The sequence below is a fragment of the Empidonax traillii genome, unplaced genomic scaffold, assembly GCF_003031625.1.
Source record: "Empidonax traillii isolate 1590-97213 ecotype Southwest subspecies unplaced genomic scaffold, ASM303162v1 scaffold553:size485074, whole genome shotgun sequence".
NCBI classification, from domain to species: domain Eukaryota; kingdom Metazoa; phylum Chordata; class Aves; order Passeriformes; family Tyrannidae; genus Empidonax; species Empidonax traillii.
This window is the reverse complement of record NW_020955746.1, coordinates 192,365-205,966: the sequence shown is the minus strand read 5'-3', so window position 1 is coordinate 205,966 and position 13,602 is coordinate 192,365. Positions and strand designations below refer to the sequence as shown.

At 45.3% G+C, this 13,602-nt stretch overlaps 1 protein-coding gene across 1 annotated transcript in view; it reads right to left on the bottom strand.

Annotated features, from left to right (window-relative positions):
- Nucleotides 1-13,602, bottom strand: part of OBSCN (obscurin, cytoskeletal calmodulin and titin-interacting RhoGEF) — a 177,530-nt gene that overhangs the window by 18,213 nt on the left and 145,715 nt on the right. The window contains exons 91-99 of the mRNA XM_027897614.1: nucleotides 8,343-8,597; nucleotides 5,904-6,027; nucleotides 5,421-5,554; nucleotides 4,964-5,076; nucleotides 3,229-3,397; nucleotides 2,649-2,730; nucleotides 2,028-2,228; nucleotides 1,435-1,495; nucleotides 227-304 (exon numbers count right to left, since the gene is read on the bottom strand). Of these exons, the coding sequence (XP_027753415.1) occupies nucleotides 227-304; nucleotides 1,435-1,495; nucleotides 2,028-2,228; nucleotides 2,649-2,730; nucleotides 3,229-3,397; nucleotides 4,964-5,076; nucleotides 5,421-5,554; nucleotides 5,904-6,027; nucleotides 8,343-8,597 (1,217 nt within the window). The remainder of the gene's footprint in view (nucleotides 1-226; nucleotides 305-1,434; nucleotides 1,496-2,027; nucleotides 2,229-2,648; nucleotides 2,731-3,228; nucleotides 3,398-4,963; nucleotides 5,077-5,420; nucleotides 5,555-5,903; nucleotides 6,028-8,342; nucleotides 8,598-13,602) is intronic.

The window sequence follows — 13,602 nt, the reverse complement described above, 5'->3', positions numbered from 1 at the left end:
AAGGAAAGGAAAGGAAAGGAAAGGAAAGGAAAGGAAAGGAAAGGAAAGGAAAGGAAAGGAAAGGAAAGGAAAGGAAAGGAAAGGAAAGGAAAGGAAAAACTTTAAAGTAGGGAATATTTTTCTTTTTAAGTAAGAAAATAATTAATTAAGAACTGAATAATTCAAACAGAGAACAAACATTGCCTGGCAAAGAAGAGGCTGTGAAAAGATGGTCATGGCACATTACCTTGATGTCCAAGTGAAGGATGTTGTTGTCATGAAGATATTTGAGTCCTTCCAAAATTTGCTTGATATACAATTTGACCTAAGAATCAAATTAATTAATAAATAATTATTAAACAGTAATAGTAAAGAGGAGGGTTTCTGATTCCACCTGTGTTTGTAGCATATGAGAGAGGGAGAAATTGAACCAGAAATACTTTTAAAACTGGAATTAACTTCTTTAATTAGTCTTGCAGTTGGAGTCAGATGTGAACCAGACATCACCCCGTGGAATGAAGCTGAGCCTCGTGTGTGACCCCTTTGCCCTGCTGGAACCTTCTGTATGTGAAAAAGTCCCTACTTCTTCTATTTTAAAAAAACCCACAAAAAACAATCCTATAAAGATGCAAATTAAAAAAAAAAAAGAAAAAAAAAAAGAGGGAAAAATCCTCAAGTTTGATGAACTTTATCAGCTGCCATAAGACAAACTCAGCTCTGGCTTGGTGTAAATCAGGAAAACACATTTAAAACACAAATCAGTTTTAAAACTGTGTTGTAAATCTATTTGTTGACCATATGCAGATCTAATGAGATTATGATTATGAACATTTATATCTAGATTTACATCCAGAGTCAGCTCTGGAAGTCCTTTACCTTTTTACACTTTTACCTTTACACTTTACCTTCACACTTTTATAGTGTCAATTGACATTTGATCCTTAAAGATCCCTCCCAGCCCAAACTATTCTATGATTTTTCCCTCTAAGAAAAAAAAAATCAATTTTACCCATAAATGTCGGACACTTGGCTACTAGGTGGGAGATATGAAACCTTTTGGAACTTTGAGCATCAAGGATCCAAAAAAAAAAAAAAATCTTTAGAAACCATAATTTCAGCCCTTTATTTGGGGACTGAAAGGGAGTGGATAGAATTCAGTTAGAGGGGATAAAGTGATATTAGGCAAGGGAAGATACAGGAGCTCCAGGTGACAGATAGCAAAGAAATGGTAACATTAGGGCAAATGTAATAATAATTTTTAGGCTGAATGCAATCCTGGTGGTCAAAACCACTGCCAGCTTCCAGTTACTCCCCAGAGAAGCTCAGCAGGAACACATTTGAAAAGCTGCCTGTGTTCTGACAGGTTATCACTGGTTTCAAACACTTTCCTCATATTCCCTGAGGAAAATGCAGGTGGAACCAGCTCTGGGCCCTCAAGTGAGGAAGAGGAGTTACCTCAGCTTCAGTGACCACACTCTTCTTGAACAAACGGTCCAGGAGCTCTTCACTGGAGCATCTGAGGAGGGCAGATTAAGGGAGAGCAGAACTACAGGTAAAAACTCCTTTTTGCTGTGTCAGCCACCAGCAGAATTCACCAGGTGACCTCAGCCAGTGTGATGCTCATTAAAATCTCTATTGCAGCGCCCTCCTGGCAGAACTGGGCTGCTCTAAACCTCTGCTCCTACCATCAATCTGCAGGGGGGTAGATTTTGGTATTGCTCATGCTAAAATCTACCTGTTGGCTACGGGTTTTCTGCCTTTTCCTGGTGCTCACCCAGACTGGAGCTCATGGGAAGAAAAGATTCCTTAACTTCCAGACATCTCAGAGCAGAGTTTTGATGCTTAACAACCTGTTCACACTTGGATGTACAAGGATGATTTCACCCCACAGTCCTGCAGTGAAGCTCCCACAGAGCTGTGCCACCCCGCAGTGCAGAGAAGGGCCTCAGGCAAAACCTAAAAAATGCTTCATTCCGAAGTTATTTAACAAATGGGCTCTACCCAGCACTTCCCAGCCCCCTCAGACAAGCTGCACGGGAAAAGGATACAACTCCAGCACCAAAATCAGCGTTTTCCTCGTCTCAAACTCGTCCAGGAGCCTGGTGATTCTGTCGTGGGACAGGGAGGCGAGGATGTCCCTCTCCTGGTGGGCTCGAGACTTGGTTTTGCTTCGCAGAGGGATGAATTTGGCAGCACAGGACACCCTGTTCCCTTTGTGCACAACCCGTTTCACGAAGCTGAAGCAGCCCCTGTGTGGGAACGGAAGGACAAGCCCTGCTCAGACACGGTTTAAACAGCAGTAGGCAGAGAGTTTTCCACCTCCCAGCCTTTTAGAGCTCCCCACTGCCTGGTGCTTGAATTCTCCAGCATGAAAAGCTCGTTTTCCTGTGTGTGAGGTGCTGTTGCCCTCTCCTGGCTGTCTCCGAAGCGGAGCAACGTGTCCACGTCACGGGAAAAGCTGTTTCAGGTGATGCAGGTGCTGACAAAGGCTGATGCCTGGACTTACGGGCTGTATGGACTCTCCCATCCTCTGTCAGAAACGACAGGAAAGCATTCCCAGCACACCTGCAATGGGGTGACCTCCCACTTTTCAACAGCTGGGCCCCCTCTGCCTCAGCAGCTCAGATATTCCCTGGCAGTGATGCTCCAGAGCTGGAAAATTCATTTACCTTCCAATTTCCTGCTTCACCTCATAATGGGCGTGGAGCTTTCTCCTGGTGGCCACTTTCTTTCCTTCTTGGTCTTTCTTAGCTTTGGAAATGAAGGAAAATATAAAAGGTTAATATTCAGACAGCAATGCCTTGCTGATAGTGTGCAAAGTTATCACAGGACAAGTGGGAAGAATGACTGAGGTTCTCTAAACTTCTGCAGAGAATTAAGTGGAGCTGCTTGATAAAAGAACCTTTCAATGTGAACTTTGGGGTTTCCCAGAGAAGCTGTGGCTGCCCCATCCCTGGAAGTGTCCAAGGCCAGGTTGGATGGGGCTTGGAGCAACCTGGGCTAGTGGAAGGTGTCCCTGCCCACGGCAGGGGGTTGGAATGAGATGATCTTTAAGGCTCCTTCCAGCCCAAACCATCCCAGGATTCTGTGATTTGCTTCCATACTGGATCTTGCTGTATGTAGCAACGCATGAATGCACACAAGAGTAAAGAGCTGATACCACACCGGTACCAGAACAGGCCAACACCAGATTACAACGTTGCCATGGTTGTGGAAACAACCCCTGAGCAGCTGAGGGAGTGGCATTACCTTCACGTACAACGAGCTCTGCTTTGCACAGAACCTCCCCTCCTGCATTTTTGGCAACACAGGTATAAACACCACCATCTTCCAGGGAAGCGTCGTCCACCTCCAGGAAATACGTTGTTCCTTCCCTCCCCTGGTGGACTCTGTCACTGTCTGTCAGCAACGAGGTGCCCTGAAAGAAGGAAATGACATTTTATCACTGGAAAAAGCCAAGATGGAAACAGATGTTTCCCGCTCTTCAAGAGACAAGCTGCAGGAGCAGAGCTATGACACAGACTGTCAAGGTCAGCAGATCTCACCAGCAAAATGCTGGCTGAAGAATCCTCCATGTCCCAGTGTTTATAGGAATAGAGGCTTGGGAGGGGTCACCAGTGCCACGGGGTTGATTGTTCAGCTCTCCCTGAGCAGTCAGCCCAGGGAAAACCAGGATCAGCTGCTTTGCTCCTGCCTGGTCTCCAGCTCGTGCTGGCACTTGTGGTGTTTGTAAGTCAGGTGAGGAGCAGCTGAGGGAGCTGGGGGGGGGCTCAGCCCGGAGAAAAGGAGGCTCAGGGGGGACCTTCTGGCTCTGCAACTCCCTGGCAGGAGGGGGGAGCCGGGGGTGGTCAAGCTCTGCTCCCAGGGAACAAAGGAGGTTCAGGTTGGACATCAGGAGGAATTTCTGCACAGAAGGGGTAATTAGGCACTGGAACAGACTCCCCAGGGAAGTGGTGGAGTCCCCATGCCTGGATGTGGCACTCAGTGCTCTGGTTTAGGTGACGTGGTGGTGTTTGGTCAAAGGTTGGGCTTTTCCAACCTTAAAGATTCTGTGATTCTATCTACTCTTAAATGCTACGAAGAAAGGGACAGGAGGGAGTGTGTGTGTGTGGCACAGAGGGCTGATTGTGAGCGTTTGCCAACGGTCCCTATGGCAGTAAAATACAACATAAATATATATACTACAATGCATTCATATGTGTGTATAATACAATAGATGTGAACCCTATTCCCCCCCAAAAAATGTCAGTCCCAGAGCTGTTCTTTTTTTATACTGCAGAAAACTTTAAGTTATTGTAAACCACTCCATGGCAGCACCAGCTCAGTGCTTGGTGGGAGCCAAAATACCAGATGATAGAATTATTAGGGAAGGGATAAAGGATAAGACACAAAGCATCATTTAATACACCCATGGCTTACCCATGGTTTGGTACAGCTGCATCAATGCCCTCTGGAACCCCTTCCAGATGAGGATTGACAGAGCAAGTTGGGGGTTCTTTTAACAATATGAGAAGATATGACAACAATATTCTGAGGAATGATAAATTACTTCTCTTTCCTTTCTATGGGATGTTTGTTGTCCTTGGTCACACTCACTTTAACAATTAGTGGCAGAAAAGATACAGAGCCTGGAAGTCACACTGACAATTGGAATAAACCACCCCTAATCCCATCCCCAGCCCCAAGCAACAGCACATATGTCAGTGACTCTCAGGCAGGAGCCAATCTCCCTTCCTGCTCATCTTGGTCCCAAAAAACCACCTTGATTGTCCTGTCTGAAAAAGGACCCCCAGTAACACTGGAGACAATATAGGATGAGACCCATGGATGGTGGTTCCACTGGTTCAACAAAACCCCACAGACATGATCCAAAATCAGTGTAAGAGGTGTGGGATGAAGGAGCAGAGGACATTCCCTGTGGAAGTACAGCTCTAGAGTCCATCCTGGGGTCCTCCCAGTCAGCCAGAGAAAAGTCTGCACTCACCTTAAACCACAGCACGGTGGGTGGGGGGGTTCCTTCAATGACTGCCTGGAATTTGGCACGTTCCCCAGAGTTCACCTGCACATCCTCTATTGTCACTTGCATGTAGGGAGGACCTGGTGGGACACAAGGGTTTGCTGCATGCACAACACCATAACTTTGTCCCCAGTGTGCTGATGCAGGTTGAGTTACTCCAGTGGGATTTATAGGATGGGCCATTTAGGATATAACATAGTTCACAGTCAAATCAAGAGGTGCCACTGCAATATATCTGGGTTTCTTTATATTGGCATTACTTTTAGGCTTCTTATCTTCATGGTTATCTATTATTTTTTGTTTAACCAACAGTTACCACTCAAGATATGGAACCATTTAAAAAAGCAGTCATGGGGAGTTGATCCAAAAAAAAAGACAGTAGCAACTGTGGAACGTGGGAGAGGGAAACAGGGTGTGTTCTTACTTGCTGGGGTCTTCTCCTCAGTCTTATACACACGAGTTCTTTCCGTGGTCTCAATATAAACTTCACTGTGAACATCCCAGACCACGTCTCCTTCTCTCCTGTACCAGCCTCCTGCCCCTGCCTCTGGTGAGGTTCTGTCATGAAGCCCAAGAGAAAAGATCAAGACACGGTCACAAACAGTGACAGAGGTGCAGGATTCCACCCTGCCATTGACCTGTTTAACCATCAGACAAGGAGTTATTTTACTTAGAATTAACACAAGAGGAATTTTGGTTTGGGGCAGTGAATTTCTCTCCAACTTTTTCTACCCTTCTTTGGCAAAGCACATGCCACGAAGATCCCCAAAATTATGACAAACCTACAAGGATCTTTTCAAGTCACCACCTGGTTCCTCCACAACAGAGAGCTTGATTTCCTTGCAGCAAAGTCTGCCCCTCTCAGAAATCCACACGTGTTATATCGACCTGTCGAGACGGCATTTACCTGTCGATGGGAACGCTGCGCTCCCGAGCGCTTCCACCTCCAGCAGCTGTGTCTTCCTGGGAAGGAGCAGGGCTGGGCTTTGGCACGCTCGGTTCTTCAGCTGAAACCTGCCTTTGTGCTTTGTCTGGCAGCAGAAACAGGGCAGGTTAAACAGGTCAGCACACCTGAGACCCAGAGCAAGCCTAACTCGGAGTTAGAACTGAGCCCAGCTGGGTCCAGCTGAGTGCTGGACTGAAGTTCTGAGCAGATTTTGGCCCTTTTGCAAAGACCACACGAAGCAAAGGGACTGAACATCAGAGGGACTGACTGGTGGCACGTTTGGGACTGGGAAATGCTAACTTTTCTGTAAGGAAACACAGGCAGACAGAGATGGGAAAAGCAGTCTGTAGGGACAGGGAGACACAGGACCACTGGAAAGATACTGTGGGTTCCTCCATCCTTTACAGGAGATATAATTTATCTGTGTTCAAGTTCCAGCTTGTGGCTGTGATGAAATCATAGAATCACAGAACTGTTTAGGTTGGAAAAGACCTTTTAGATCAAGTCCAACCATTAACTGCCAAGGCCAGCACCAAGCCACGTCCCCAAGTGCCACATCTGCACATCTTTTAAATATATCCAGGGAAACCCAACATCAGCTTCGTACACACAGATGTTTCAATTAAACCTTGCTGGGAGAACAGCTCTTGACTCACTGCTGTGAGTCAGCAGGTCCTGGCTGGGGATATGATTAACCTGGAGATAATATGGAGGCACGTCCTTACAGAGGACCTGGTGATACTTTAACATCAGCAACGCTGCACCTCCACTGGGTTGCTGGAAAATGTCTTCAGAGAGGTCTAAGTTACACCAGAACAAGGTTTGGCATCTGGGGCTTTATAGGAACAAGGAAAGAAAAAATCTGGTGCAGCTTGATGGCAGTTCAGGTATTTTTCAACTTTTTAAATTAATTATTTTTTTCAGATATATCTTTAAAACCTGTTTTGGTCTTCCATTCCAGAAGTACCTGACTGTCTTCAGACATTGGAATTACACCATAGGATAAAGTGCATTGTCTCCTTTTCCATTTTAGGAGAAAAAGTTAAACCAAGAGGGGTCTTCCCCCCAGCACGAAGGGCCTTTGTGGGGAGCATTTGATGGATGTTTGGCGCTGAATGGTTTTGGAAAAAAGCAGCAGTTTCTAGAAATCACATAAAACAGCTTTATGGGGATGGAAAAAGTGGTTATTCAAGACATTACTGACAGGTTGGTGAGATTGATCTTTCTTACCGCTGCCAAAATATTTACTTTCTTTTTAGTCAAAGCGCGTGATTAGAGGGACAGTTATCAAGTCTCCCTCTGATTAAAATAACTGTCCACAAAATATTTAATTTTGCTCTGTGAAAGACCTGTAAAACCATGTCATTCACTATTGTATTTCCTCTGTGGTCATGACCAAGGAAATAATCTGCTAGGTGACTTTTTACTTGAGATTTTTGAGTCATGCGGCTTCACCAGGGTATTATTGCCAAGGATGATTACCTACTAGAAAGGGGAAAAAAAAAAAGGTTTAAAACTTTAAACCCCTGTCATTTTTGATGCTGTTATTTTGGGTCTGATTCCCTGAACACCTTTTCATCCTTGTTCAGTTTTAAACAAGAATATCTTATTTTTTTTAAGCAGCATCTGGAGTTTGAGGGGTGAAGGTTACTAGACATGGTCCTGAATAAAGAACAGTTCTGATTAGACACAGAGACAGCTCAGACAGGTTGTTAGGGCAGAAGCAGAAGGAAGAGTGGAAGGGTTGTCGCTCATCCCTGATTTTTCGAAAACAATGCAAAGGCAAAGGGTTTGCTCTCCTGGCAAGACACAGTCACACATATCACTGGGTTTAGTCACACAGGAGCTGCTAAGGGCTCTGTCAAGGCTCCAGGGTCAGTGAAATGCAGCACAACTCAATGCACTCGACATCCTGTAAAATTTCTGACAGTGGATCCAGGGGTGTTAAACACATTTCTAGCTTATTTATGGCCAAAACAAAAGCAACTGCCCTCACCCACCCCACCAAACCAAACCAAACTCCAAATAACTTCTACAAACGGGATCTCATTCCACCTTCTCCCCCAAAAATACTTGAAAGCAAGACAAAGGACAAAAGCCCAAAGGTGGAAAAGATCCCCATTCCCTCCCTTTTGGGCAGGTGATAAATCAAACCCTACTTCAGATATTTTTTTTCAAACATCTCCTGTTTCTTGAAAGATCTGCCCCGTTCTTACATCCAACCTAACCCCGACCTACATCCCCACATTTCTTTGGGCCTGACTGTCCTCTCTTATTCTTCATCTGCTCAAACACGTTAAAACAGAAAAAATGAGGTGAAAAATATCTTTGCTGGCACGTTCAGTGTTTCTCTCTCTCTTGAGTCCCACGGGACGTGTCCCAGATCCCTGCCCAACCTACCATGGCCTCCAGGAGCCTGGGTTTGGGTACTGGCTTCGTGAACCAGCACAGAGGGCACAGCTGCTGCTTCCGAGTGGTCTGGAGGGACAGACCCAGGAAGGCCAAGGCCACCTTCTCCTCTCACGCCCAGGGGAAGAGTCACCAGCATTGAGGCCGAGTCCATGAGTCTCCTCAGGGCTGTCTTGATCTCCTTATCAGCACGTTGGAGTGAGGCCTGGACAGAAGTCTCCATCCTTGACTGTGGGGGAGTCATTCCTACAGGCAAGAACAACAGCTTTTCTCTCTTAAGGGCAACAAGGAAATAGCAGCATCACCCAACCCACGGGAATCTTTGCAGTTGTGTGGTTTTACTCTCCCAGAGCAGAGAGTTGGTGTGGAAAAGCTCATTCCAGCAAGAGGGAATGTGGCTAAGACTTGGAATAAGAAGGTTGGCACAGTATGATTTGGAAAGAGGTGTCCCCCCAGGCTGAGGACACTGTGCCACACTGGGTGCACATGTGGGGTCTCCACCAGGATCCATCTCCTGACTCAACCCTATGTTGGCTGGTCAAAAATACTTTTATTAACCTTAGAATACTCCGAGCTGGCAGGGACCCACAAGGATCACCAAAATCCGACTCCTGGCCCCGCACAGGACAATCCCAACAATCCCATCCTGTCCCTGAGAGCGTTGTCTCAACCCTCCTGGAGCTCTGGCAGCCTTGGGGCTGTGCCCACTGCCCTGGGGAGCCTGTTCAGAGCCAACCACCCTCTGGGGGAGGAACTAATCACTGGTTATGACCCAGGACACGAACCCATTGCACTGATACAGATCCTACGTGCCAGGAGGACGTTGTCCTCACAGGAAAGAAGGAGGGAGAAGGCACCAGTGTCATCAGTGACTCTGGAGAAGGACAGGGGAAAGAAGAAAAGGTTTTTCTGCTTCATGATGGGACAGCAGGAAAGCTCCTCTTTGCTCCTGGGTGACATGTTTGTGCTGCTTTACCATTTCTGAATAGTTTTGCTGGGCTTTGCTGCAGAAGGTACCTGAGACTTTGAAGTTTGTTCTCAGCTATTGCCTTTGCAAGATAACCCAGAAGGGAAGTCACCTGGTCTGCACAGCCCTGCCCAGCAGTGGTGCAGAGGAGAACATCACACAGGGCAAGAGGTAACTCCTGCCTCAAAAAAAATCAGTTTTGAAGGCAGAGAGAAGACCAAAAGCTTCAAACACCAAAAAGTGAACTTCCAAAGCACAAATTTTGGCAGAATGGCCACCCAGGAGACAAATACCATGGTTTCACTCCCACTCAGGGATGGTAGAAGCAGCTACTCTAGGATGAGATCACAGGAGCTCAGTTCTTCTTCTCATCAATTTACTGCCCAATGAACCTTCCACAAATCTTGAAGGGGTACAACAAAGGGACAGGTGATGTTTAGGGAAGCCCTCGAGTAACCCATCAAGGCAGGCAAAATGCATGTCAGACTCAGAGAAATCATCATGTTCATGATGTGATTGCTCACCAAGCAAGGGAGAAAACTCAAACCATAGTGTGGTTCAAGAAAAAATAAGAGCACTTGGAACAAAGAGCTCTGACCTGTTTTGATGTCATTGACACAGGAGCATGCCCTGTATCTGTTTAGACTCAGCTCCTTTCCCACCCTTAAGGAAGAAGATTCCCATGATAGGCCTTAGCAGGTCAAGTTTGGATCAGCCCCCTTTGAAGACACCTCACTTGTTTTTTGTTTTCAATGATCACAGTGATTATGAAATATTTGTTTTTGTTTTTGGGATTTTTTGATGAAAAAAGCAAGTTTTGCTCACTGGGTGCCCCAGACTGACCCTCAGTGTTGGTCAGCACTGGGCTGGGTGGAAGATTTTAAGCATTTTCCTGCAGAACTATTTTGATTCCCCGGTGTTCCTGTTGTGATTGCTGTCAGCTGGTGCTGAGCTGTGAGCTGGGCAGCTGCCAACAAGGGATGTGTTTGGAAAGGTATGAAACACCCAGGAGCTCTCAGTGAGGAAATAGATAGAGATACAGAGGTTCTATAAAATCACAGGTCTCCTCCATGCTGCTGAAACCATCACTTTCCTCCCTGTGCAGGGTTGTTTCACCACTTTCTTCCTCCTTCAGGACACTGTGATTCAAGCTGCTGACCTGAGGAACTTCGATATCCACCAAGGGGATGACACAGCTGTGGTGGACAAAAATTCCCAACTCTAAAATCCCACCCTTCAGCCCACAGCCAGGGAAGTGTGTGGAGGCTGACACGTGTTTTGAAGTTCCAGTTCAGCCTCAGAGAGAAGGACCCAAGAGAGGATGAACATCATTCCAGATTATTGACCCACAGGTCTGAGCGGGAAATATCCCTAAAAAACCAGATCCTTTCACTTCAACAGTTCTGAAACTTTCTATGAAAAAGGAGCCAGGGCCCAACTGAATTATTGATCCTGGGCCATGATCCAGCTCTTGCTGAAGTCAAGGGGAGAAGAGGATGAGCTGATGGAATATCAAGTGCCAGAACAAAGAACACAGAAATCCAAAGAGTTCAGTGTCAGCTGATGCAAGACATTTATTGATATAAACTCAGCATCTAACAGCGTATCTTGCATTGGATTTTTTTCTTGGTGTGTGCCTTTTTTTTTTGTACCTCAAGCAAACTGAAGTTTCCACTTTATTAATAACCCATTTACCTGCAGGAATTTTAGTAAAACATCCACTGTATTAAAATCTTTCATACAGCTGCATGTTTTAATCTACAAGAAATAAATCCCTACACGTCTCATTAGTTATCTACACAGTTTAATCACTTACAAGCATAATTTTTAACCTCTAGGAAAATATTTTGAAAGTATATGTAATGAACTTTTCATAAACCTTTCAGTTTTTGAACAGAGCCCTGCACAGGATTTTAAAAATTCCTTTCAACTGATTCTCTGTTGCTTAAATTTCAAAAGAAAATGTAAACAGATGTTAATTGCTTTGAGCTAATGAATCAAAGTATAATGGTTTTGTCTATGATGATCTGAACTGCAGCCTTAGAGTGTCTTTAGAAAAACCTGAGCATCAGCCACAACAGGAGGAAACCTCCACATTCCTTTACACATCTTCATTAACCTCTGAATGAATATCATATTTTAAAAGATTATCACAGGACAAATTCTTTTCTCAGCAGTGTCTTTGTAAATCTGAATGAAATCCACTCCCTTCCGTGGAATTATTCCAGACTGATACTGGAATAACTCAGATCAGAATCAGGCCCAACAGAAAAGAAATATTTCCAGTTTTGAAAGTATTTCCCCACTGAGTGTCTGTTACTTTCCAATGTACAGTGCAATATATATGAAAAAAGCGCACTAATATAAATATCCACCGTATTGCTGATTATAAAACAAACAGTATAAACCAAGGAGATGTTATAAAAAACGGGAGAGTACCAGAAAGGAAGCTCAGTTTCCTTCACCATACATAACCCCTGCAAAAGCATCCTACGCCACGAAGGTAGTAGTGCACGTGACATTCCACACAACATCCCATCTGGATGCAGGGAGTGAAAGGCTGTGAGCTCACTGGGTTCATTTTAATCAGCACACGATCAAGGTGCAGCCACAGAAGGGAAAGGAAAAAAAAAATTAAAATAACGTGTTCTTTTCTGCAAGCACCTTTTGTGAATTCAGTCCCTGTCAGCAGGAATATTTTCCCAAGGCTCCAGAACAAGCTCCTCAACATTACCTGGCAGGGAAAACACTGAGACAACCCCCCCACACACACACACGTTCCCAGGGTGAGAACTCACTCCCTCCTCTCTCCTCACGCTGCTCTGGAATTCGGCAGTGCCTGAGCATTTCTGGTTTCCCTGACCACCAGAGTGAAAACATTTCCCGTTGCAGCACTCACAGAGAGCTCAGCTGGGACAAGGTGTGGGGACTGCTCAGCCCACCCGCTCTGTCAGCCACGGGGCCAGCGCTCGGTCCTGCTGAGGTCAGTGACAAACTCCACCTGACCTCAACTGGCACCAAGGTCCGGGCCTGGGAGCTCATCCCTCTCCAGGGCTGAGCAGCTTGTTGGAGGTCTGTGCCACACCCATTCTGGGGGGAGCCGACAGGGGTGGGCTGGGTGCACCTCAGCCTTTCCCCTCCACCTGCATTCCCACTGCAGAGCTCCAGAGGAACCCTGCGGGAAGCAATCCCTCCACAAGGCATCTTGTGGGTTACAGTGACGCGGTGCAACCGCCACTGGCAGCCCAGCACGTTTTGAGCAGATCAGTTTTTCAACCAGACATTTATGGTAAAGCTCTCTTTTCTCTTTTTCTTATTTTTTTTTTTTAAATATATTTTTGTGCTCCTGCTACCTCAGTGGTAAACTCCTCTCAGCACATACAGGGTACATCATCCATCCGTCTGTTGTTGGCAGGAATGTTTCACCACTGGCATGTGCAGGAGACCAGATACTAGTCCAGTGATATTTATTGGCAAAGACCACATTTTTGTGGTTCTTTTAAGACCACATCTGTGATTCTCTGCACGTGTTAGTGTTTGATTGCAGATGCAGAAACCATTTTGTGCAGCACTTTAACCTTTAAGTGCGCGTAAATTAAATTATATTTTAAAAGATATGGTACATAAATGGTATATAAATCCACTTCACTAGAATGCAGAATAATGAAACCTACATTATTAGACAACTAGGAAGTGGATTTGAAAATATCAGTAATTTTAAAAAAAATAGTCTTTTTCACTTAAAGCAGAACAACAAAACTCTTGTTTCCTCACATCAGTGGGACTTCACCACTGACTTTAGTTAAACTGGGATTTCAACCAAAAGGCCTGAGCAGCCCTTTGCATCCCTAATAAATGTAATATTTACCATATATTTAATTCCGTGGCAGGAGTTTAGACTAATGTAACCAGACTGTGCGTGTTTGAAAGGTTTATGAAGAAATTTTGGTAGAGCTAAGTGGTGTCAAAAATGTAGAGCAGAGTCAAAGCAATGTAAAGCTTCACGACCTTTGGGCCCACACAGTGACAGGAGACACTTCAGCTGGAAGAAATCCTCCCATCCTGGGCTGCTGAAAGATGCTGAAAAGCTCGGGTTTCACCTTCTTGCCACACCATAAATTGGCAAATGAAACAAATTTTGAAGTTCACGGACAAAAATGCACTTTTCCTGCTTGTATTTCTGTCATAGGTAGAAGAATCAGGCTTTTCCTAAACCTACCATCACTGCTCCACTATGGAATGATATATGTTCACCTCGGTCAAAGCCTTTAAAGCTACAAACTG